The 26,574-nt window shown below is 37.0% G+C and overlaps 1 protein-coding gene across 2 annotated transcripts in view; it reads left to right on the forward strand.

Annotated features, from left to right (window-relative positions):
- Nucleotides 1-26,574, forward strand: part of BIRC6 (baculoviral IAP repeat containing 6) — a 177,765-nt gene that overhangs the window by 25,314 nt on the left and 125,877 nt on the right. For both annotated transcript variants that reach the window (XM_054280068.1, XM_054280069.1), the window contains exons 10-20: nucleotides 534-1,928; nucleotides 10,627-10,776; nucleotides 13,951-14,176; nucleotides 18,421-18,581; nucleotides 21,388-21,519; nucleotides 22,727-22,858; nucleotides 23,111-23,289; nucleotides 23,763-23,893; nucleotides 24,719-24,880; nucleotides 24,989-25,120; nucleotides 25,394-25,491. In XM_054280068.1, coding sequence (XP_054136043.1) covers nucleotides 534-1,928; nucleotides 10,627-10,776; nucleotides 13,951-14,176; nucleotides 18,421-18,581; nucleotides 21,388-21,519; nucleotides 22,727-22,858; nucleotides 23,111-23,289; nucleotides 23,763-23,893; nucleotides 24,719-24,880; nucleotides 24,989-25,120; nucleotides 25,394-25,491 — 2,898 coding nt within the window. The remainder of the gene's footprint in view (nucleotides 1-533; nucleotides 1,929-10,626; nucleotides 10,777-13,950; nucleotides 14,177-18,420; nucleotides 18,582-21,387; nucleotides 21,520-22,726; nucleotides 22,859-23,110; nucleotides 23,290-23,762; nucleotides 23,894-24,718; nucleotides 24,881-24,988; nucleotides 25,121-25,393; nucleotides 25,492-26,574) is intronic.

The raw sequence follows: 26,574 nt of genomic DNA on the forward strand, positions 1-26,574 counted from the left end.
CAGTTTGTGTGATGGAGAGATGGCATGCAGGAGAAAAAAAACCCTGCACTTTGTTAGTTAATAAATGTCTTACTTGACAACAAGCATTGCTTATCTTGCTGTCAATAAAGCACACAAACCAAGATAAAAGAACTTTCTTAGAACAGGAACAAATTACAGCTGTATGAAACGCTTTAAATTCAGGGGATTGCCAAAAGAGTTTCCTGTGTCTTGATTATTTCCCTAAGGGTTTGCACTTTGATAAAGTATTTCTTCCTGAGTAAAGATTTTATATGGAAGCAGAACAGTGCTATGCATGGTATTCTTGTGTTGTTTTCTTAGAGGTTCAGTCAGAAATTTTGAGGGAGGGAGGACTACATGTTTGTTTTCTATAATGTGGTTTACATCTTTGAGTAAGGATCACCAAGTGGGGAAAAAAAGAGCATGAGATGTAGAAAAAGATGCTTTTTTCCCAACAAACTGTAATATATGCAGTATGATTCCCGTTTTGTTTTTTGAGCATGTGAATTATGTTAAACGTTTTTGTTTTAAAGGGCATACATCACAAAAAGAAACGATGGAAGTCAGCCTTGATATAACAGCTCTCAGTGTTCTTCAACAACCTGAAAAACTTCAGTGGGAAATTGTTGCAAATGTTCTGGAGGACACAGTTAAAGATCTGGAAGAACTTGGGGCAAATCCCTGTTTGGCTAACTGTAAGAGTGAAAAGATGAAGGAAAAACATCTAGAACAACACAACATTCCTTTTCCTTGTTTATTAGCTGGAGGTCTATTAACATACAAATCACCTGCTACCTCTCCCGTTAGCAGTAACTCTCAGAGATCACTGGATGGCTTAAGCAGGACTCGAGGTGAGAGTGTCTCCGAACAGGGATCAACTGACAATGAATCCTGCACGAATTCAGAACTGAATTCCCCTCTGGTAAGGAGGACTTTGCCTGTATTGCTGCTGTACAGCATCAAGGAGTCTGATGAAAAAGCAGGAAAACTCTTTTCCCAGATGAACAATATTATGAGTAAAAGTATCCACGATGATGGTTTCACAGTTCCACAGATCATTGAAATGGAGCTGGACAGTCAGGAACAGTTGCTGTTACAGGACCCCCCTGTGACTTACATTCAGCAGTTTGCAGATGCTGCAGCCAACCTGACATCTCCGGACTCGGACAAGTGGAGCTCTATGGTTCCCAAGCCTGGGACTTTGGTTCAGTGCCTGCGTCTGCCCAAGTTTGCAGAGGAGGAGAACCTGTGTGTGGATTCAATCACACCTTGTGCAGATGGAGTTCATCTGTTAGTAGGACTGCGGACTTGTCCCGTTGAGTCTCTGAGTGCAATAAATCAAGTAGAGGCCTTGAATAATTTAAATAAATTAAACTCGGCACTATGTAATAGAAGGAAGGGGGAACTAGAATCAAGTCTTGCCGTAGTGAATGGCACGAGTATTGATGTAATCCAGCAGGAGACACCAGCAGATGTACCAACTCCTTTAATAATTCAGCCTGAACAGAGAAGTGTTAGTGGTGGATACCTAGTGCTTTATAAAATGAATTATGCCACTAGAATAGTTACTCTAGAGGAGGAACCAGTAAAAATCCAGCATATCAAAGACCCCCAAGACACAATTACCTCAATGATTTTACTCCCACCAGATATATTGGATAATCGAGAAGACGACTGTGAGGAGCCTGTAGAGGAAATACAATTATCTTCTAAAAATGGCAGTGGGAGAGAGAGAAGATCTGAGATCTCTACTCTTGGGCACCTGGTAATAACTACTCAGGGAGGATATGTAAAAATACTAGATCTTTCAAACTTTGAAATTCTGGCCAAAGTGGAGCCACCTAAAAAAGAGGGCACTGAAGAACCAGATATGTTTGTCTCTGTGATATACTGTTCGGGCACAGACAGATTATGTGCGTGCACCAAAGGTAAGATTTTTCTTCCAATTTTTAAAAAAATTATTTATTTTACTGAATTTGGATTATGTTATATGAAATGTAAATTTCAAATTTCACTGAATGTACATAGTTTAATGGTCTAGGAAGCATGGACTCTAGTTAATTCCTCACCTTAAATGTCAGTTTTAATCTCTAGAATGGCAGTAGTTCTTGCATGTGTCTGAATTCTTGAAGATGCATAGGTTTTCTTAAGTCCAAAACAAATAAAAGTCGTTCTTGTATGTACTTACTTCTATGATGGAGAAATCCTACTTTGGAAAAATGTCTTTGCCTGTAATTGATGATATTCAAGAGAGCAGAGAAGATAATGCTTTTATACCTTATCCCAGTGTATTTTCATTCAGGTAGTGTACTTTGGTTCTGCTTCAGCTTTTTGCAGGTTGGATTCTACTTTCTTGAGTGTTAGAGCCAGACTATCCATGCAGGATTCTTTTTTTCCAAATGAACACAAGGCATTTTGGGGAAGTGGGCAGGTAGGAGGGGAGTGTAACTCAAGCCCAGGTAACAACTACCTTGTAAAAGTTCCTAAACCACCACACAGCTCCCTGTTTCCTTGTGCCATATTGGAGCACTGGAAACAGCTCTGGCTGTTATCCAGCTGAGTTCCTCCATGTCCCAGTGTTCTGGTTAGTTCATCCCCAGTTGATTGCAGCTGTGGAGGAAATGCTTAGGCTCTCAGAGGGGTTAAGCTGATAGGATGGTTCATAGATTTCAAATAAATTCCCACCAATATCACATTGAGCTTCCTCTTTACTAGAAGAATTGAAATTGATACCTTTTTTACTTTCATGACAGTGTTACACTAATTATAAAGTCCTCCTATGAGCAGTTGTTAAATCAGATTTACTTGTTATTTCCAACAGATAAAGTCAAGTGTATTGTAAACATCTCAGTTTTCTTAAAGGCTCCTTCAGTCACCTACAAAGATTTCTAGAAGTGGGCATTTCAGATTTGCTTTTTAAATACCAATGAAAAAACGTTGCAAGTTAGTAACTAGTATTTATGTTTGCAGATTCCCAAGGGTAACATTCATATTTACTAAATTGTTCTCTTTTGGTGACGGCTTTTGAAGAAATAGCTATTAAACTGTTTCAGCTGTATTTAATAATGCACGCTTTTTCCTAATTAAAATGGAGCTCTAAATGAAAGGTTAATTGCCTTTGAAAACTGTTCTGTTATATCCATGTGTCCTGGTTTAAGGCAAATTTGGGAGAAAACCTCCAGAGGGGTTCTTCTAGAAAGCAAATTCAAGTGGTCCCTCCCCCAACTGGCTCAGGAAAATATTTCCTTGGAGAAAAGTGGAAAAAACTGTTTGTTTAACAGGCAAAGCATTCACCAGCACAAAAAATGAACAATATTAAACAAGAAAACTTCTTGCTGATCTGAAGAGATGACAAACTCAGAAAATCCCCTTGGTGGGCTGTAGCTCAGCTCACTCAGTCTCTGATCAGTCCCTCCAGCGCTGGAAATGCTGCGGCCCAGGCTCAGGCTGGTGGGCCACAGGTGTGAGTTCCAGGTGCTCTCCTGGGTTTTCAGTCCAGAGCAGGTTTGAACAGTTCTAAGAAAAAGAAAAATCACAGTCCAGGGAACTTCTCTGGCCTCAGCTGGCTAAAAACTAAAGGCAAAGGAGAGCTCTCTCTTGCTGTCCATGCTGCAGACCACACAGCCAGGAGCAGGAATGTGGAGGAGAAAGTGCAGTTTCTGATAACAAACTCTGTGCTTCTTCTCTCCCCCCCTGGGCTCTCAGAACCAGTCTTAAAGGTGCAGAACTTATTTTTGGGCTAAACAGACAGAGATACAAGTATCATAAAGTCATTCCAGGACACCATGTCATAATGTTTTCACTTTATACTTAGCTGATCAAACTGCAATCTCATTGAAAAGACCTCCAAGCAGAATATTTTTTTCTACAGAATTTTATTACTATCATTTTCTTTCCTTTCATCAAAGGTATTTAGCCTTTCTTGTGTTTTAAGAGTCATGATAAAAGTTAGAGCTTATTGTGCATGGTACTTTTTCATCCAATTCTTGTGTGTATGGAAATCATACTCTAGTAGCTTTTGCTATTATCTAAACCTCTTTGGGGTGTGGAGTATTAAGATATACAGGTCTCTTGAGCTGGAACTCCTACTGTGTGTAGGAGTATTTTGTCTCTGTCTAGATAATTACCATTTCTGTTACTGACTGGAGAATACTTCCATCTTCCTTGTAATGGACAAGTACATCATTCTGCTTTTGCAGTAAATCTCTCTCAGTATTATAATACCCATCTAGTAATTCATCAATAGCTTTTTTGGATTTCTTTTGTTCATGCTGCCCTTAAGATGACTGAGATTTTGGGGTATTTTGTCTTATGTAGCCCAGTATGCTATAGGCATCAAATCAGTCTGCAAGGGTCCTCTTTTTGTTTACTTTAAAAAAAAATCCACTGATTATTCTTATCTTTCCTTTACATCCACTGTTCCTTGTAGAGGGATAGAATATAAGAAAATAAAGATAGTGTAGAGAGTAATCTTACCCCTAAGTTGGAGTTACAGCTGGGCCAATTAGCAAAGATTAGGAGCAAGCCTGACTTTACAGGCCACAACTGTAACCAATGAGAAGAAGAGTGCTCTTCTTCTCATAGTGCTCTTCTTCTCATATGAAAGAGTGGGTTGGCTGTAGAGCAGGGAATTGGAGTCAGTTGGCTGCTTTGTGAAGGAGAAAGAGTCAGTACTCTGAGAGCTGCCCACAAGAAACACCAAGAAGGTATGGAACCTTTGTGATAAGGAGACAACAGTATGGAACCCCTGTGATAAGATGACAACAATACCTCCATTTGGAACTTCCATTTTCTGCTCAACCGTGGACTTCAGCGTTCATTATTTTCATTGCTTAAAGGTCTTAAGAGGCTTTCAATTTCTATTCCTTTTTTAGTGAATCAGTCATTGTTATGTTTCTCTCACTTTGGAGAAATTAAGTCCAAAGCCATTATAAATACTTAGGGGTCAATGTCCTTAAGAGGTCTGAATTTCAGGATATGATGCTAGGTATGTCTGAAGCCTCAGAGTCAAAATGTTTATTCCAGAGTACGTCGCTTAGTAAAGAATGACTGAAATGAAAGTTTTAAATATAAGGTATAAAAGGTATAAAATTCAGGAACACTAGAAGAAAAAGCAAATCAAAAACCTAAACTATTAATCTAACTTTTTAAATCCTCTATCTTATTGTATGTTTGAATAGCTTAGTATATGAAATAAGCTTTGCATAATTTTCCTTGTCTTGAATAATAATCGTCCTTTAAACTTTCGCTTTAAATGGGTGGAATTTCCTGCTTAGCTAGGTGGCCGAAGATGGAGGATTTTGCTGTTAGGTTTTTTTTCTTGAGTGCTCTCTTCTTAGGCTTCTTTGCAGATCACTTAGAGGTGTTTGCTCCTCTAGGTTTACTGCCACAAGTGTGATGATGCCTGCAGTCTGATGGCATTAGAGAGATACACTGAAAGTAGAATAACTGTATTCACTGATGTGTGCAACATTATTCTACAGAGGAGCTTCTAGTGCAAAGACATAAATGAAAATTTTAAGTGAAAGTTTTGGAGCATACATGCATTGGAAGTGCTTGGATGATGTTGCAAAATACTCAGGCATGAGCAGTGTGTTCTTTCCTGTTTACTTGTTTGGGACGTCAGAGTAGGCAAAGAGGTACTTTAATGTCGGAAAGTTCTGAGTGCAGAATAGCATTTTCTTCTGTTTCTCCTGCTTGTGGATGTATTATTTTCATTGGTAGATTATATAAATTTTTTTCATAGCTGCCTCTAAAATATGACTGACAAAGGACCCACTGTGTGAATGGGTGCTTCAGATCTGGAGTGGTTTTATGGAAAGACGTTTTAGACCTGCATTTGACGTCATCCATCTTTGTGAGTCACACTTGAGAATGTTACCTCTTGGTGTCAGCTTCAGGTACTTACCTGTTTCTGCAAGGATTACCTGAGCTTGACCCCTGGGGGAAAGTGTGCAAGTATATTCTTGGTTCCAGTTCCATTAAGCAAACATAGTGAACTTTAATCTCTTTGAATTTTGCTTTCTCTTCCCCTTGGCCAAGGTAGACTATATTTAATATCAGACTATATTTAATATCCCTCTTAACAGTGTTTTGTCTGCTCTCATATGAGGATTCAGATGTTTTCTCTTGTGTCATTAATAAGAGGCTAAACTCTGCTTTTATGACGTTCAAAATACTAAGTAAGAAAATAAGTAATTTCTTTATTCTAAAACAAGGCAGCAGGTACTGGTTTTAAATAGAGATACTGCTGTAGGGTAGTATTTGGATATTCAAAGTTTATTATCTAATGTTTAAGAGGGCTAGATACAGTTTCTTACTGCTGGATGGTGCTCAGGTGAAATTTTGCATCTGTTACATTATAACATTTTAAAGATGCTACAATATAACAAGAGTTTTTAGTCCCTCTCTTTGGAAAAAGTATTTTTGGGGCTGGATTTTGGTGTGTCCAGAGTTGTCTATGCTGGTATTTCTTACCTGTAGAAAGAGGTAAGCCTGGCAGAACTGGATGGCACTTGGATACATTTGAGAATTGATTCCCCCAAGTCTCATGCCTTTCTTTTATAGCAGCTTTCTTGCTCTTGAGTTGTAAATATGTAGTAATCACACTTTGTAGTTTTTTTTCTAATTTAATTTGGATATCTTGTGTCTCCCTTTGCCTGCCCTGTGTACTGTGTATTAGAAGTTCAGGAATCAATTCAGTATTTTCAGTTTTTTACCTTTTTTTGGTAATGGAGTCTAATAAGATTTGAGAGAGGCCAAGTTTTTTTCCACTTCAGAATTAGTATTGGAAGTGATGCTGAGAGCTCATCTTCAAGTCAAGGTCAATTATACTTACCCATTCAGAAAGAGAATATTGATCACAATTCTCAAACATCTTCAAGACAGAGATTTAACAGTCTGCTCATGAAATTTCTCCTGCTCATGCTGTCCTTGATGATGATTTTTTTCACTAGTGTTTAGCCTCTATCATCATTGTCACTGGAGTCGTATCTGTTGTACCATTCATTATGAATATGGCAAAGAGATTTCTTCAAAAAAGGAGGGAAAGACAGAGTTTATTTAGGTGCTGTCCTTCTCCAACCATTTTTTTCTCAAGCTGGTTATCTCCAATCCTTTCAAACTTACAGAAGAAGAAAAAAACAAAGCAGCCTTTGCTTTCACGATCAAGTCAGTCCACAAGTTGCTTGATGAGATATGCAAAAAACCCAGACCAGTAATCCTACAGGTGAATTCCTCAAGCAGCTCTGGAGTTTGGAGTCTGGAGTACGTACCATATGTGTGTATGCATAGTGGAATGTTTGCACTTTTGAGCAGGAAATTGAATGAGGATTATTATCTGATTCACAAGAACCTCTCTTACAGAACTTTTTTTCATCCTGCAATGGAGCTTTTAATTACTTCTTTCTAGGCATGGTGACTTTTGCATATCCCTATTCAAATGCATTTTATTTTTTCAAAGTCAAGGCAGAATTTTATAGCTAAGATCTCCTAGACTAGTTTAAAATGAAGTGTCTCCAAGTGAGGTTTTGGGATAGCTTTCTTGATGATATTTTTCAAGTGTTCTGAACTTGCACATTTAACCAGTTACAAGAGAAGGGGGGGGGAGTATAAATTAATTAGTGCATAGTTGCCTGTGGTATGACTTTGTTTTCTAATTCCTTTTAATCAATTGTATATTGTTCAACTCTGTGTTGTGATTTGCTGATGGCAATGGTGTCACTCTTCTCAAACTCCTTCTAGAGTGCAGGAACATCTCACCTAATTGGCTTTGACTGCAGTGGCCTTAGTCTCTGACATGCTCTCTAGCTTGTTCCAGTGCTGCTTTCCTGGAGCCAGGAACTGTTTTGCCTGAAGGAAGCCTGTGATTTATTTGAATAAATCCATGATTTTTGTGTTCTGTTTGTATTGCTACCCGGTTCTTGAATCCATGCAAATTGCAGGTTTTAAATACAGTTCAGAATTAAATTAACAATGTTTTGATTGTGTTACCTAGATTTTGAAGGAAGTATAATGATGCTAGTTTCCAATTTGTCTCTTTTGTGATAACTGAGTAAGTCAGTGTCAGCTTTCATTTCTTCTTGGTAGTACAACAGAAATATTTATTGCCTCTGTCAAAGTGATGCAAGCAGGGGAGCCTTCAGATAAACTGCTACTTAAGATGTTTGCTCCCTGGCTAGAATTAGAAAGCACTGGACAAGTCACTCTTTGAGCCTAGTGCTGCAAACAATAGTAGTAACACAAAAAAAAAAGGAAAAAAAGAAAAGGACATTGACTTCTGTGCACATTTTTTCACTGGCACTTGACTGTTGGAACTACAGTATCATTGAAGCAAATAATGAAGCATGCATCATCAGAAAATCATCTTTGGATGTTCTGTGAGAGGAAATGCCTCCTTTGTGATACAGAGGCACAGCCAGCTACAGCATTTTGGAAGAGTGTGCATAAACAGAGGCTAATACTGTACAGCTTAAGTTCATGGTAAACTTCTTTACAGAACCTTTTAAAAATGAATAAGAGGAAGTGAGGTATCTTAGCACAGACTTTTTCTTGGAAAAGTGTTGGAATCTTTCAGGAATGCAGGGATTATGACTTTTCTTGTATGGAAAAAATGATAAGGACATTTTTACTGCTGAGCAGTAAACAAAGTGATATACAAACTAAGGTTTGACCTACTACCAAATGAAGCTGTCAATGTCTGTGTTTTCTAATGTGCCTCAAATTCTCTTTGAAGTTTGAAGAAAATTGCTTATTTATGAGCTGTTTAATTTCAAGGAAACTCACAAGTGTTATTTGCTAGAACTATTTTTTCCCCCTCCACTCCTGAGGTCTGCTTGGGATGTACTTACTGTTCTGCACCAAGGATCTGTGATTTGAGACTGAGAGAGGGGAGGTACAGGCTTCTTAGTGGATCTCAGTTAGAAAAGACCCACCAAGAAATGGCTTAATGGAATAGCTGTTTTGAGAAAATTGAATGAAAAGATAAATAAATATAATGAGAAAATCTCCCATCTCTTCAGATCCAGAAATGCTACTTTTGTACATTACCTAGACCTGGGGTACGTTTTCCCACAGCACAATGCACTGATCCTGTCCATAGAGTTGTTCTGACCATTTTGGTCATTTGAGTGATTTGTTTTTCTATCTTCATAAAAGACTGAGTTATAAAGCCATTTGTTGTCAGGCCTTTCTTAGTGAGATCTCAAAAAACCCCAAAACTGTGTGAGTTCCCTCTGTGCCTCACACTCTCCCTGTGCCTCTCTATCAATGTTTCACTCCCCTCACAGTACAGGACCTATACCTGCTTTTATCTTAGGGTTTTATTATGTTTTTATTCTCAGGTGTTTTTGTTTCAAATTACCTGGATATTTTGTATAACAGGGTTTGTCATAATGTTAGATGCTGAAAGTCAGATAATTTTTCAGAAAAAATCACATTAAGGCCTGTGCTTGGATTTGCCTCTTGATTTGAATCCTACTAATTTGACTTCTTGTAACTTCTGGAACTGCTAACAGCTCTTCTCACCCTCCCTCCCCCAGCATTATGTAAAGTTAAACATTCTTTCTCAGTGACTTAGAGCACAAGTTGAAGGAGGAGCAAGGAGCAGCTGAGGGAGCTGGCGTTGATTAGTCTGGAAAAAAGGAGGCTCAGGGATGACCTTGTGGTTCTGGACAAATACTCAAGAGAACATTGTAGTGAGGTGTGGGTTGGCCTCTTCTCCAAAATAACAAGTGACAGGATGAGAGGAAATGGCCTCAAGCTGCTCAAGGGGAGGTTTGATATTAGGAAAAGTGTTTTCATAGAAAGGGTTGCTAAACTTTGGAACAGGCTGCTCAGGGCAGTGGTGGAGTCTCTCTCCCTGGAGGTATTTAAAAGATGTGAAGATGGGGCTTTTAGAGACATGGTTTAGTGGTGGACTTGGCAGTTAATGGTTGGACCTGAGGATCTTAGCACTCTTTGGTTCTATGACTTCTCTGTAAATGACAGAATTGATCTATGTCCATCTGTAGTCGTGAATAGTGGGCAACCTCCTTGAATGATTTCAAACTTCCATCATTACGTTGTGTCCAGTGAAAATTTTGGACTTTGCTCTTTTGTTTGTTGACTTGATCAGTGTTTTAATTCTAGGTTTGATGAAATAATGTGGAGAGCTCCTTAGTTAGGAGAATTCAGAGAAATTAGTTTAATTTTCAGATGTTGAATTTTAAAAGGAAGTTCAGGCACTCTGTACAGATGAGGTAGTGTAGGCCTTCACTTGACATGGTAGAATATTTTCTGTTATAAGCATAATTTGGGTTGTGGAAAATGTCACAGTGTTAGGATTTTCGGTTTCTATTGAGGTATCCTTTGTTAATTGCCCTTTAAAACCCATCCTCCCATGTTGTTTTTACTTTTGATGCCATTTGCAACTGCAGTATTTCTGTAATTCTGGTTTGTATTTGCCCTGAAAAAAATTAGTAGTTCTAAAGCAAAATAAGTATTCCTCTACAATTTCACTGATTTCAGGTCCTGCATAAACACTGTCATAATTACATAGCAGTTTTAAGTGCAAACCTGTCTTGTGAGTTGAATTTAGCTGTATACCTGTCCAAACTTTCTTTCTTTTGTTGTCTGTGACGATTTTAGGTGGAGAACTTCATTTCCTTCAGATTGGAGGGACCTGTGATGACATCGATGAAGCTGATATACTTGTAGATGGATCCCTCGCCAAAAGTGTAGACCAGTCATCAGAAGGCACCAAGCCCTTATCCAACCCTTCTAGTCCAGGCATTACAGGTAAATTGCACATGTGTACCTGGATCAAAATACTTGTGTCATTTTTGAAAGCTGCATCTGAACATGACATGCAATTATTTAATAGCGTACTGCTAGATAATTTTTTTGCTGGCCAAATTTAGAGTTCTGTAGTTGCTGTATGTCACTATAGCAGTTCCTGATTTCAAAAAAAAAAAACAAAACACTGACTTTTTCCAGTCTCTAAGTGTGATTCTGTGTGGCAGACTGTATTTGTGTGACCCTGATTTTATTCCTCAAGAGTCAGTTGAAAGAAGGAAGAGGTGCTTTTTGTTTTAAGTTTATTTGTAAGCAGCATTGCAGCATTTGCTTTGGGGTCTGAATTTCACCTGTTCCTCCTCTTTTTCACCAAAGAGGCCATTCCTAAAGTTTGAAGATTGCTAGAAAATAAAGTGTTGTACAAATGTGAGAGGGGGGGAAGGTCTATGGCTTTCTTCTGCACCTGTCTTTTGCTAATGGCAAATAAAGCAAAAAAGAATACAGATGTCAAAGATGTTCTACAATGGATGCATTCCCTGTATAGTAGATAATCAGCAGGGATAAGTGAATTCCAAGCAAATGGTAACTCACTATCCTGATGACTCAAATAGATGATTATTACTATTTAAATGTATAAAATAATTTTTCCCTTTTTTTTTATCTTGTTCCCATCCAGTCTTCAGAATAGCCTTGATTTTGACTTATTGGAATAAGGAATTGATTTATTTATGTATAGACTTCAAAATACCTGTATCTTTAGGTTATCCACAAGCTGCAGGTCCTCCTTTAAGTAGTCATATAATTTAGACATTGTAGTATTGCTTGATTTTGTTCTGTAATGGTTTCTAAAGAGTTGTTAGGTATGCAGGAATGATCAGATAAACTGAGAACTATTTTGCTGTGGCGTCAAATGGAGTCGCTAAAAGCTCTGAGAGAAGCTTAATAGTTATAAGAAGCCAGTGCTGAAATGAGGACTCTGGGTGGGAGTTGTTGAAACCAAATGGCTGCAGAACTCTTGAGGATACTAAAGTCGATAATGCAATATATGGGAATGATTGATAGGGCTGTGTAAACCTCTTCAGTTCTCAGGTTGTCAGTACTTGTATGGATCATGATCAGCATTTGATTTATAATATCAGCGTTGCTTCTCTTTTGGTGTTATATACTAAAAAAATAGAAAAAGTGTTTTCTTCCACTTCTGTCTTAGCATGTTTTTCAGACAGAGACACAGCTCAAGAGAAAGGCTTCTGTTTGGGGAGATGAAGTCCTGCAACAAGCAGAAGCTTCTACTCATACATTGTTCCTTTATTTTGTGGTCTTTGTGCATTTATTTTTCTCTGTTGTTTATATTCTAGAATGTGTTTCTTGCATTTTATTTTCCAGCCTGAATTTGCAACTTAGATGCATATTAAATTTTAATGTTTTAAGAGAAAATAAGTTAATCTTATAGCAATCTTGGATTAGTGTTTCCTTTTAAGGAACAAAGGGTTTTTTTGTGGTCAAGTGATCTAAAATAATGCCTTTTTTCAAAGTGAGTTAAAAAAGAATATTAGTTTTCCTGACTAGTTTAAAGCCTTTTTGCAAGTTTGGTGTTAGAACTTGTTATAACACTTTGTTAGAATATAATAAAAGTCTTGTAATTTTTAAAAGAAGCCAAGTATACGTGACAGGAATGGAAAGTTAAGTCCTTTATTTTTCAGTTTTGGGCATTGATTTGCATCTATGCTGTGAATACTCTGAATTTGGATTTGTTTCTGTTGGAGGAGGAAGGAGAATGAAGCAGAAAAATCCAGTCTGCTCAAAGATAGGCTTGTTGCACAGTTTGAGCAATGATCTCACTTCTCATTGCAGTGTCATCCAGCTAATGAGGTTCACATTTGGCAGTTAAGAAAGTGAAGGTCTTTGCTGTATTATTGAAATTCAATATCTAAAGCATTTCTAATTTCTTTGGCATTTTCCTGCCCCTGAAATTGAAAAGTAGAAATTATTATAGTTGCAATGAGAGTGAATTTATTACCTGTCCAAGTGTCTCACCTCCAAGTCAACCTGGATTGTTTTTCAAGATACTCTCTAGGTTCAGGCTTTGCAGTGAGGATGGTGTTTGTGTATTATTATCTCCTCACCCTGAGTGGTGACAGCTGTAGTCAGGTGGCAAACTTTGTCCTTTTGAAAACCATGATTTCTTTACAAGTAAAAGATTTTCCTTCAAAACCCTTTTTTTAGGAGAAAATGCTCAAAATACTAGAAAATATACATTGTGCATGTCTTACTTTCCCCCAAGTTTGGTTGGTGGGAGTTTGTTGGTTGGTTGGGTTTTGTTTGGGGTTTTCTGGTTTTGGTTTGGGGTTTTTGTGTTGGTTGAGAGTTTTGTGTGCTGAGGAAATTGGATTATCTGATTATCAATTTTTGGTTTCTATTGTAGTTCCTTTAGGTGTTTGACTTCCTGGGATATTTTTGTTTTCAGTACTTCAATTAATACCCCTATTTCCTTGGTACATGGCCTAAATATTAAGACAAGATGACAAAATAATTATCAAGGCCCAGTGTCTTTTAAGTGCTTAACATAAATCATGTTTGTTTTTCACTTACCCCTCTTTTAAGGTGAATTGAGAGTACCTATTAAAACTACAATGCTCTAGGAGTCCACCATAAAACAAGTCAATATTGATAATCAGAGGCCAAAATAATGTTTTAAACAGTGATAAAAATGCACAGTAATTCTTTACATCTGTTTTAATGAAATAATTTGTTTTTTTATCTGAATCAGTAGGGATATTAAAAAAATGTTTAATCAGCTTTGCATCTTCAAAGTATAGCTGGCTAATTACTTATTCCTAATGCCTCTGGCTGAATTCCAGTGGGCATGCCCAGAGCTCTCAGTATTTAGAAAATTTATTCTAAGTGAACTGCCTTCAAAGGATACAGGCTTCACGGCTGGGATGTTTGATTGCTTGTGTTGGGATTTTTTGTAGTTGTTTTTTGTTGTTGTTTGTTTAGGGTGGTAGTTTGGGTGGGGGGGTGGGGAGTTTATTATTATTCTTTTTTAACTGAAAAGCCTTCATATGACTTGTAGTTCATTTTGCCTGTAGCAGTTCTGGTGTATTTCAAATTATTTTTAATAGGATGTTCTGAAAAAATATCTATGTAGTAATGAATGTATGTGCTGTAATTATTCAGGAGTTGATCTTTTGGTGGACCAGCCATTCTCCCTTGAGACACTGACATCCCTGGTGGAACTGACCCGTTTTGAGACCTTGACCCCACGGTTTTCAGCCACTGTCCCTCCCTGTTGGGTGGAAGTCCAGCAGGAGCAGCAGCAAAGGCGGCACCCTCAGCATCTGCACCAGCAGCACCACGGGGATGCAGCTCAGCACACTCGCACTTGGAAGCTGCAGACAGACAGGTACAGAGGGGAACAGTGCATGAGGAGTTGTGTGCATTGCTTAACCAGCTGGTGTAGCTGTACCTGCATTTGTAACCACAAATTCCACGCAATTTAATTGCTTTTAACTAGTGTGCGAGTTCAAGAACGTGTTTTTGCAAAGATAATCCCCATTTGACAGTTTGCATTATAGGTATTGGTGAGATTGCCAGAGGCATTTTAGTGGACCTTGAAACAAATTGAAAAGTCAGGTTTTGAATTGGTGGAGTTTTATTTGCCAAATGTGGTCATTACATTACATAAGTAGACAAGCACATTTGCCAGAATTAGAGATATTCTTGACAATTTCTGTAAAAGTCTGATTCACTTTCTTATGTGTACACACATTTTTAGTACATTATTTAATCAGAAAATGCAAAGTGTGGATGCCAATGTGACTAATTAGTTGTCTTAAATTGCATTGTAATTTACTTTAAAACATGAATGTAGAATCTATTTTTATGTCTATTCAAGTTAAATCTTTATATATGAAACATTTAAGCCACTCCAGAGGCCTAGTAGTGCTAAAGTTTAGGCATTACTTTAATTGAAATCAACTGCACCAACATGGTATGTGTAGCAGGACTTATTTTTTCACACGTGACATGAGAACGTTGAATTTCTCTGGGCTCCCTAAATATGACTAGAGTAGTGTTGCAGTCTCCTTGAAGGATTGCTTAAAACCTACCTGAAGTAGCTTTGCATATTTTTTTTGTGAAAAATGCTTGGAGAAACACAATATCAATAGAAATTGTTTTATTAAAGGCAAGCATAAGATACTACAGGATTTTTAGGTCAGACTGTTACACATCTGTTCCACTTATGTGTAACATTTGCATTGTCATGGAGACTTGAAATAGCCATAGAGTGAAAATAATGAAATGGCCAAAGGGTGCTAGGGAAGCTAGAGGTCATGTGTGGGGCAAAAAAGCATGTCATATAAACAGCTGAAAGGTAGCGTGTGATCATGAAGCATTCCAGGTGGGAAAACATGTAATAGATGGAGGTGTTGCTAGGGCTGACACAGAACAGGAGTTGGACTTGCTTTAAATAAATACTCATAAGCTACAGTTGAAAACTTGCAATGCATTATAGGCTTTAAAACCTTTATTTATCTTGTGGTTTTGCATTGTGTAAGTCAAATATTCTGTATGTAGCAAGTGGAAGGGAGATCGTTCCTTCCAAAATAACTTCCAGTTAAAACTATTGATTATCCAAATGTGTTCAGCAACAGTTGAAAAGTAAAAAGTTATCCATATGAAGTTACAAGGAAGCAAGCAGTGAAGGTAATAGCTGTTAATTGGAAAGGGATAAGTGGAAAATTAGCTTATGAATATTGTTTCATTAGAGGAAAAGAATTATGCTTGCTGCTAAATAAAACAGGGCTGTAAAGAGGAAAAGTTAGAAGTTTTGGTTTAGTACTCGAAATCTTTGACAGTTACTATATGACTCATGATGAAAATGATTAAATTACAGTCCCTTTGTTCTTTGGGTAGAGTCTTAAGATTGAAAGCCATGTTAGCTCTTAAGTAAAAGTTACCTGGGAAGAATAACTGATGGATTTCTGGATTATTTTTTTGGTCTTTAATATAAGGTTCCTTTTATCTCCTTTTTGAGTGCCTCATACTGATACCCATCACGATGTGGGGTTACAGTGTTAGATGGATGAGTAATGCAATTTGATATGGTAATTCTTTTGTTTCTCAAATAGATAGAAAGAGATAATCCTATAACTGTATTTTAGAAAATGGCATTATATTACAATCCTAATTTGTTATTTCAGAAAGACTGTGCACAAAGAAAAAAGAAAAGGAGAGTCTGATTTACCTTGAGAATTATCTGAATATCAGTGTTATCCCCTCATGTGTAATGTAACTGAAATATTAAATGAGGTTAAATTTTTTAAAATAGATGTACATGAATTCCTAATATGAATGGATAAAACAGTGACATCTGAGTTGCCTGGCTTTATCTCAAATTTATGTAGGATGTATTCATCTTACAGAGACTTATTTAAAAATATGTGAAAGAAGGAAGAGCTAGATAGTGATGTGCAGTTGTGGTGGAAGATCAGACAGTGAGATATTCTAGAAAAGGAATGAAAAATGTGTTGGAAAATATCTTGCAGTTGAGAAGGATGTATATTGGTGCTTAGAACACAGTATGGATTGTATGTTTTTCTTTAGAAAGATGCTATAGATTTAGAAGGGTTTCAAAGGTAGAAGAGTTCCTAAAAGACTTTGCATTGGGTTATCTATTTAGGATAGATATGCTAATATATGAGAAAATAACAAGGAAGTAAATTAATTTGTTTGCTACTTTGAAACTTTGCACATCAATAAAGGATATACTTAAAGCAACCTATGAGATATTAAAAGAAAACTTTAAAGGGGAGTTTTTTAACTAATGACAGAATTAGATTGTGACATTTATTGTCAGAGGTATAAGAAGATCTCTTAACTGCTGGATTAATGTGAGACCTTCAGGGAGATTATTTATTCCATATGTGCCTATTGAGCATCTGCTGCTCAATTCTGTCAAAAATATATTTCTGGGGTAGACAAATAACAGTTGTAATTCACTATGGCTGTGTGCATTGTATGCAACACATAGACTACAAAAGACTGCTGCAGACAAAGTGGTTTATTATTCATTTCTGGGCTTGTACCAGATCCTTAGCTAAAACTGGATGAGCAGAATATTACTTTGTGTTTCAGAAGTCTGGCTCCTTTGAATGTCTTTTGTAGTCCACGCTTTGCATGACATGAAAAAGCACCCCCAAATCTCTCTCTGTTTGGCAAAATTGGATTATGTGTTCTCCAAGCTAGAGGAGAGGCATGAGTGATTCTAAATATTTAGTGTTACAGTTGCTAACTGAGGTTTTAGGGTTTTTTCCCCCCAGAGCAGTGGGATAAATTTTCTTTATATTTTATTTACCTGTGTTCTTTGTACAGTTAGCTGAAAATTCTTCACTGTTCCTTCTTCAATTATAACCACAAATTCTCTTGCTTCTGTCCAACTTTCCTCCCAAAATGTCTGCTTTTCTATGCTGTTAGCTCTGGAAAGCTGCCATGCCATTTCATTACTCATACCTGAAATCTCTTTTAAGTTGTCTAACACGTGCCTGAAGGAGATCTGGCTGTCAGGGATATTACCATAAAGAAATAAATACATTTGCACCATTCCTTAATCTATTTTAAATGGTTTTCTGCACAATACTTTATGTGTAGCATGCTAGTGAAGTTAAGATACCTATTGGGAATTGGATGTTAGAAAGATGTCTCAAAAATATTTCTAGCAGCGTACTCAGTTTCTTAGTGTACTCAGTTATACAGCCAAATAAGTATATTAAAGTTAGATTAAAAAAAAATTTACTGTTAAATTAAGAAGATCGAGAAGTTCAGTTAGTTTTTAAAATTTACACAAACAGGACAATTGACACATAATTAGTTTTATTTTCATTGCTCTTCAGTTTGAACTATTTTTTGCAAACCCTAAAAGTGTATCAAACTATGGAATGGATCATCAAGGGGTACTTGGCTCAAGTTTACACTTTCAGTGTAAACCAAACTTGTCTTCAAAACAAAAATGTGACTTTATAAAAGAAAGTTGCACCCTTTTGCACAGCACAAGCTTCTGAGTGTGCACCTGGTAAGAAGCACGTTTCATCCTGTATGAATTATGATATGGGCTTTAAAAATACTTGGAAAATAGTGTTTGGAGTCTCCTGTATGTTGATTTTTTTACCACTGGAAAGTGACATTAAGCAATAAGCAATGGATAAGGGCAACTTGAAAGAGATTACAAGATAACTTCCTCTGATTATGCTTTCATACACTTCACTAATTGATAGATCTTATTTTAGTGCTTTTTTTGGTTTTTTATTCTTGTACTTTTCTTTCATGGAAGCAAATAACTGTTATTTACAATAATATGGAAACTGTACTGAGATAAAGATAATGGGGAATCTTTCCACTTCTGCTTTCATGTGAACATTGCTTCTCCCTGTCATATCAATTGTCATTTTAACATCATCTTCACAAAATTAATGTGGTTATCTTGAAAGCTTTTAAGTTTGAAAGGCTTCCTCAGAAACTCATATGGATGTTAACTAACACAAAATAAGTTTTACTTCTTGTTAAAGAGAGTGTGCATAGATGCAGAATGGACTCTGGGATGGGAATTTTCTCTGTACACTGTATCATTGTCTTCTTTTTTCCTGACAGCAACAGCTGGGATGAGCATGTCTTTGAACTAGTTCTGCCAAAAGCCTGTATGGTTGGACATGTGGACTTCAAATTTGTTTTGAATTCAAACATCACAAACATTCCCCAGATTCAAGTGACTTTACTGAAAAATAAAGCTCCAGGCTTAGGGAAAGTCAATGGTAAGAAAAAAACTAGGATATCTTTCAGAACATTATTTCTTTTCTCAAACTCAGTATTCTCTGTGATGTGTATCAGAAAAATTGCTTGTAATTGTCTAAGTATTTCACTTTTACTGATTTATTCTATTTCCTGGTATCATGGGCTCTTTTCAGTTATCATGCTTAAATGTAAATTGAGGTGACAAACTGGGTAAACAGGTTCAAAATCTTGGCATTTATGCAAATAAAAGTTACATAGCTCAAAAAGACTGAACTCAGTTATAATTCTGTACTGCATAAATCCTACAACCATTAAAAATAAGTTGTCAATTGTAAATCATCCTAGAGACTGACTAAGCAAGTGGTGCTCTTTTAAGGTCTCGATGTAGTAAAAAAAAATACTAAATTATTCCAAGTCACAGAAGGAGATTATTTGCCAGTGAGAAAATAGCAAGGCTTTTCTTGATGGAAGTAAAAAATCCCATGGCTTCCGTGGGAATTCTCTCATCATTTGGCTCATTGACTAAGCTGTGTGAAAGCTGCAGTAGGATTTCATGATTTCACCTTTTATTCTTGCAGCTTTGACAGAGTAGACCAAAGTTAGGAATGCTCTTGCCTTGGGAAGACTCGTAACTGGACTGTGCATCTTACTAGCTCTCAGGGAACCTGTGAGGGGGTAGCATAAATTGAAAAGTCAATTCTTTGATGTGGAAGTGCCTCCACTGGGATTTCCCTGTGGTGAGAGCATTTGTTTCATGTCCTGCTGCCTTGTCTGCTGGGCGTGGAAGGTATTACATGCTGCACCTCCTTTTATGGAGACATTAATTGCGTATCTTTTTCTGGCCCCCTCTTTTTCAAAAGCTTTAGGAGCTGGCTATTTCAGAGAAATCTTGCTGTCAGATATTATTAAATTGCTTGCTGGATATAAATTGTGTTGAGAAGAAGAGCAAGCATGATCATAAAAGCCCTTTTTCCCTCCTTTTCCTATTTTTTTTCAATTGCCAAGACCATCCCACTTAAAGGCAAGAGTAACAGTAAATTTCAAAAAGGACTATAGGCATTTCAAAGATCATTAACAGGCTTTCATAAAACCTCACTGTGTAGCATCCTCCAGTGTTTAGTAATAAAAAATGTGTGCTGGAGATGCTCCCTTAAATACTATAATCTGCTTGTAACCCAAGAACCAAATATTCTAGCTCAGTAATATTGTTTGAGAGGCTCCTATTCTTTTAGGGTTTGAGGTGCTTTAGATTTAACAGAAGTGCTAGCTGTGACTGCAGGACAGCAGCCAACAGGTGCTCTTTCAGTTTCTTCATTTTTGTTAATCCTTGCTGTAAAACCTGAATTTTAGCATTGCATAAAAATTTGTTCTATCAAAGAAAAAACTAGAACAGATTGTCAATGTTTGTCTCCTTAGTGGAACCTTTGTTTTCAGCATGATTTCAGTCCATTTGTAGAGCTGGATGTCAGAATTAATCTGAAAATCTTCACCTGTGGAACAAAACAGTAGAAGAAAAGCTAAACTCTTTTCCTTAATGCTTCAATTTTAAACACTTCTGAACAAACAGTTCCATGAGTTGGTAATTCCTTGGAGACATTTGATTTAGCTGTGAAATAAATTGCCAGAGCTCTCTGTGAATGCTTTTCAGCAGAGCATACTGATCAGAAGACATGACAGAGCTCTTCCAGAAAATGACATTTCACTTCCTTGCATGTAATATACTGGAATTTGCTTTATTATGTTACAAGGAGGAAAAGGCATCAAATCAGGGGGTCAGGAAGTCTGGAAAGGTCTGGGGAGTGTGAGAGCACCTGCAAGGCAGCTTTGGCAAAGTCTTTTTTTCTTTTTAATTCACAGGATTGGACATCCACAGCTAACCAACATCTTCTCCAAGTGTAACTGCATTGCAGTTGTTTCCTTCCCTTTTTCAATTTCTTGAGTTTTGGAAAAGGACTTAAGTGACATTTGTCTTTTTTCTTTGCACTATTGAATAAAATAATAGGGCACTGATGATTTCATTATAAGGGAAGACAAAGTTAGGTAATTTAAATCTGTGATAGATCTTAACCAAGGGAGAAGTAATATTCAACATTGTTTGGCTCTTACAAATGAATAAAAACCTCAGACTGAAATTCGATTAACTCCCCCTCCAACTTCTGTCCTTCCAGATGGGGAGAGAAAGGAACTAAAATTTTAAGATAATGAGACATAGGGAAGATGTGCAGGGCAAAATGTATTCAGTCATTTTTTTGTAGGACAGGAGCCCTGGAAATAGTTAAATATGTAGTGTGTAGTAATGGGAAGGCCAGAGGCATAATTCTTCTGGTTGGGAATTAATGGTTTTGGTCTGGCAGTTAATTCACTGTATATGCTTCTTGTTAATTTGCTTGCATGTCCTCTTGATTTATAATTCATGTGATCCATTTAATTGGAAAAAAGGCTGTGTTTAAGTATGACCAAAATAATGTTTGATGTTCAGCAGGAGCAATCCAGTTATTTTATGTTTAAATTATCAAACCTTCAGTACTGGAATCTAATTGCTGAGGAGTAATTATTTCCCTAATAATCATAATTGATTATTAGGGAAAAGAATTTTGGCAGTGTTAAAACAAAGCAGGTTCTTTACAGGCCATTCAGAAATACTATTTTTTAACTATTTGCTGCAACTTCAATCCGTATGAAAAACGTGTGTTTGTGTACTTGTGGATTTGTATTAAAAATATTGCTGTGGGCAGAAAGTTGATAATTCTGCTATGAAAACTACCACTTCTGTTTTTCCTGAGCCTTGAGCAGTGTTTGAAATCATGCTAATATTTTTATTTCCAGAAGCAGCAGTAGATAGACAGATCGCATTTCCTTTATCTCCAGCTCATAATATAGAAGTGGAGAGAAATGGAAAACCAGGACTGGCAGAATTCAGTGAAGAAATGCAGTATATGGATGTAGAGGAACCACAATGTAAGTTTTACTGATCTTGTTATACTTCGCTTAAAATAGGACCTTGCTTTTTTCTTGTTTAAATGATACATTTGAATTCCTCTGCAAAAATTTCTCAAACATTAAGATAGACTAATTTCTCAGCTGTCATCAAAAGTTATTTTTCTCTCTTATCTGTTTGCTGTATTGGTTGAAAGCTTAACACAAATGCACCAGAAATGTCCTAAACTACTGGAGAGATTTGGTGCTTATAAGCAGATTAATGTTTATTTGAGTTTAGAAATCAAGTAGATTGATATGGCACCTTTCTAATTTAAATTGCTAGCCTGTTTCACCAGTATTTCACTTTGTTTCTTTGGCCAGTTTTAGTATAATTTTTCTTTGCATACCTGGCTTTTGTAGACATTGCTGCAGTAAACCAATAAGGAACAGAACATAAAGAATTCATAACTAGGCCACATCACACTGTGCCTGTTTCTATAACTTTGTTGTTTACTAGCACTCTTCCACAAAATATCTTAGGCTGTGAAAGCATTGAGTGGGTCTGGGTGAGGAGAGGTGCAGACTAAAATTTATCAGTTGGAGTGACTCAGTTCTAGAGCGATGGTTCTTTTTCTTGGTCCTTTCAACAGTCTTACTTTACACCTGCTTTTCTCTTGTGGAATCAGCCTTGTCTAGAACATGGCTGTCAAGGTCCTTTCCAACCCAAACCATTCTATGATCCTATGACTCCAAGGAAGGATCAAGGGGTGATAAAAGTGCTGAAAGGATATGTTTGATGCTGAGAAAGGAGCAGCAGATGAGTGAAGATGATTTCAGTAATTTGTATATCCTATAGAAGAAACAAAGCCATCCTTGTTTTAAATTTATTATTTGTTTTGTTTTTAAACAGTGTTGTCCTGCTTCAGTAATGACCCAGTAAGGATTGTGGCTCTGTATATACTGGTTCTTTATTTCATCAGTTGTATATTTTTGTGGCTTTTATAAGCCAGTCAAGATAGGTATTAATCCATATAATGCAACTGAAAATGGTTTTAAAACTGTCATTTACCTTAACTGATTTCACTGGAAAATGTCTAAAAGTGAACTTCAAGTCTTTTTTTTTGTGTAAAGTTATATGTATTTAGTGATCAGAGTTTGACATGGTGCATTTTTAATCCATGCAAATGATCAGATTTTATGACTTAATTATGGCTAATTCAGATCCACATTGCTTATGTTTTCTAAGGTCTTAGATTATGTCCATTTCTGGAGGAACACAAGGAAGATATACTTTGTGGTCCAGTATGGCTGGCTACTGGACTTGATCTATCAGGACATGCTGGAATGTTGACACTAACAAGTCCAAAGCTTGTTAAAGGTAAAGCAGTTTATTATGCTGTTTGCATGAAGCCTGTGTGGCTGAAGTGCATCTCATACTTCTGTAGTCAGACATAGGTTTGTTATCTATTTTTGCATTGACAAATTCTGCTGTGTAACACCATAGTGAGTTGCTGTTTCAAATGGATGGTAAACTACTGTAATTAATATGGTTTATCTGTTCTGTTTACAACTTGCAATCTGTTTAAACTGTGCAAATTGTCCCTCGTCCTTTTTTTTTCTCTACTTTTAGGCATGGCTGGTGGCAAGTACCGTTCATTTTTAATTCATGTCAAAGCAGTGAATGACAGAGGAACAGAAGAAATCTGCAATGGTGGCATTAGACCAGTGGTTAGAATACCTCCTCTAAAACCTCAGACAAACAAGGGCCATTCACTTGCTTCATTATTGGCAAAAGTTGCAGCAGGCAAGGTAATGAATATCCAAGGAAGATACGTTTGGTAGTTGTAGACTTGGTATGATTCATGTCATCTGAAAATGAAGCAACTGTTAGCAGAATTAAGATCCATTAAAAACTACTTTCTAAAGAGGTGACACTGTGTTGACACCTTCAAGAATTAGAATTCAACATTTCTAAGTTGTTTCTTTGTGCAGATTGAGTTGCAAAGGTCTGTTCTGCCACTTTCACATTCTGAACACTTGTTTTTGAAACTTCTGTTCCCTTGAGTATTTTCAGTCGTTGATAGGTCTTATCCTTCTGTGAAGATGTGTGTGTGCATGTGTATTGTTCTATATTAAAGCAGTTAGTGAATAAAACCAGTTTATTTTGGTATAATGCTCAAACTGAGAGATTTTAGCAAACTGCTTGCATTTCACTGAACAAGGTATAAAAATGGATCAGAACCAATGTGATTTATGAGTGTTATTTTTACCAAAAATATTAGGAAAAGCCATCTAGCAAAATTGAAGCCACTACTTCTTCAAGAAAATCAGATAATCTGCGAGGCTGTGACTTACTTCAAGAAGTCTCTGTGACAATTCGAAGATTTAAAAAAACTTCAATTTCAAAGGAAAGGTTAGTTGGTGTTTTTTAATTCTGAAAAAATATTAGCTTTAATTATGCTTCTCATCAAAAGCTTAGTTCTTGAATTAGCTCAGGTCAAGATGCTGTTTAAAGTTATTTCATAAGCTTATTTTTGTATGGAAAATGCTGTAAATTGCAAGTAAGAGGGCACTATGCTGTGAAAGTTGTGGTAGAATAACACTATGCATGAAATTTTATGTTGAGTGAGGTTTTTTTGCTTGACTTCAAAAGGGAAATGTAAATAAGTTTTCTTGGTAAAACTAATTTTTTTCAAAGGAAGCATCTTCCCTTTCTGTTTCCACATTGCCTGGTTTTGTACAGCAGAAAGTATATTATTTGTCAAAAAGTTTAGAATCAAATTTAGCTAACAAAGAGGTGGTTGAAGTCTTTGGTTTGGTACTGCAGACCTAGATACAGGTAATACAGTATTTAAAGTGTATTGCCAGCTGCCACCCTGCAGTTGTGGCATTCACTGTAATGGGCTTAAAGAAGTTGATGAGGCTGCAAAGAGGTATGTGCAAACAGATGATAAGAGTTTTGTAGATGGTGAAATTTTGTTTAGGTTTAGAAATTGCTAGACAAGTTAATGGGGGAAAAACTTCATAGAAGTTTGCTGGATCTGTTGTAATGTAGGAAGTTCTGTGAGCAGAAAATAGGATGATTGGGAATGTGTGCACAGAAAGTATTGCATATGCTTGTGTACTGCTTTTACTTTCATGGAAGATTGTCTTTTTTTGCTACTCCTAAGATAGGATACAAAGCTGGAGAGTGGCCATATTGGTTAATTTTTGGTTTTCTTTCCTTCCCCTTCCCCAGAGTTCAGCGGTGTGCCATGTTACAGTTTTCAGAGTTCCATGAGAAGCTGCTCACCACTCTTTGCAAGAAGACAGAGGATGGTCTGACCACAGAACATGCTCAGAGTCTTGTACTCGACACGCTTTGTTGGTTGGCCGGAGTGTATTCAAATGGCCCTGGCAGGTAAGGGAGGAATTCTGTTCAAATTATCATGGCTGTTTCTCAGTATCAGTTTGGTTTAAAAAAAATAGGTTTATGTTATTTTCTAAAGTATGCAACTTGTTTTCACAGCTCAAAGGAAGGAAATGACAGTTTGCTTTCTAAAACACGTAAATGTGTCTCTGATATTATACGTGTTTGCTTCTTTGAAGCTGGGCGGAGCATAGCTCACAAATGTGCACGATTTCTTGCACTATGCATCAGGTGAGTGCTAATTATTTGCATCTATTTGTTTTTGTTTATTTCTGTTTTACACGTATTTTGGGGATTTGCATGCATTCTGAACGGAACATTTTGTTTGTTGCTGTTTGACGTTAAATTCATAAAGCAGCAAGACCTGGTAGATGCTCTTTTCAGGAAATATGTGTTTAGGGTGTGAGTGCAAAGAACACCAGTCTTTCAGCTTCATCTCCTGCAGGAGATTTCATCCCTCATTCTTACTTCCTTAAATGTTGAAGTGTTGTATTTTTTTTGTAGCAATGGCAGGTGTGACCCAAGTCAGCAAGGGTTTGGATCAGTTCTTCTGAAAGCTTTACTCGACAATATGCCTCTTCTGCCTGCTGCTGCCACAGGGGGTACGTATGCAGTGTTCTTGTCGTAAACATACGCCGTGCATTTGTTGTTTGTCGAGTTGTATTGGGCTCTCTTGTGAAATCAGAATGAGGTAATTGTTGAGTTAGTACTAAATGCTCCTTGGAGTGGTCTGGTGATGAAGTAGACATTTCAGGTGGTGGAATTTTAAGCAAATAAGCTTGTTTAAACCAGAGTGTGAAGGCTGACATTTTGGAAGAACTTAAGTAAGTTTTCTAAAAATTCTGAAAGGTGTTTAGCAACAACAGATTCTGTTGACATAAGTGACAGTCAGGGTGGTCTGTTATTTGTTAAAATTAGGAGATAACCAGGAAACTTGGCTGTCCAAATGAAGTTCTAATAGCAATCCACTTTTCATTCTTCTGCACTACAAGGAAATTTTAACTAAATTAAATTTCTTTCTTGCCTATACTGCAGTGTAAAGGTCTCTTAACACCTTGTTGAAGCATCGTGAGTGCCAGATGGACTGGGAAGGTGACTTCACCCTTGTATTGTGGGTGACAAGGCCTGCCTTTTCACACTAGGATATTGTTGAATTGTTTCTAGCTTGGCATCACCAATGAGCCTTAAAGAAAAATGAGTTTGTATTCCAAAAAGCTTGTTGTACTACCACCCAGGTCAAAACACAACACCTTGCTACAGAGGGTGTGGAATGCACAGGGAGGGAAGGAGAAGGAGGAAACTGAGATTTGTGTTTCTATATAGAACCTCAGTGTTATGCTCCCAGAAATAATTTCTATGGAAGCAGTGCCTCTAGCAAATACTGATTAAGGAGATGGCAACCAGAACCAGAGGATGAAAGGAGGAAAAGAGTTGGCTCTGGAGTATGGCTTGGCTCTGATGAGGTTGGAACCCCTAGCCAAGCACCTTAATATATCAAGAGTATTTTGATTCTTGTCAGCAGGAGGAGTGAAGGAAGTGTGCAAAGCTGTCTCTTGGGAACCATTTTTTCCTTCAATTATGTGTTAGTTGATAAGAGAATTGGAAGTACTTGTAGAAACTTATGATTGCAGAATGATTCTTAATTGAAGCCTCTCAAGAAAGGGGAAGGGGTAGAATATGTCCTA

This window comes from Melozone crissalis, unplaced genomic scaffold (genome assembly GCF_028551555.1).
Source record: "Melozone crissalis strain CALT ecotype California unplaced genomic scaffold, PUWL_Pcris_2 ptg000027l_1, whole genome shotgun sequence".
Classification (NCBI taxonomy): Eukaryota; Metazoa; Chordata; class Aves; order Passeriformes; family Passerellidae; genus Melozone; species Melozone crissalis.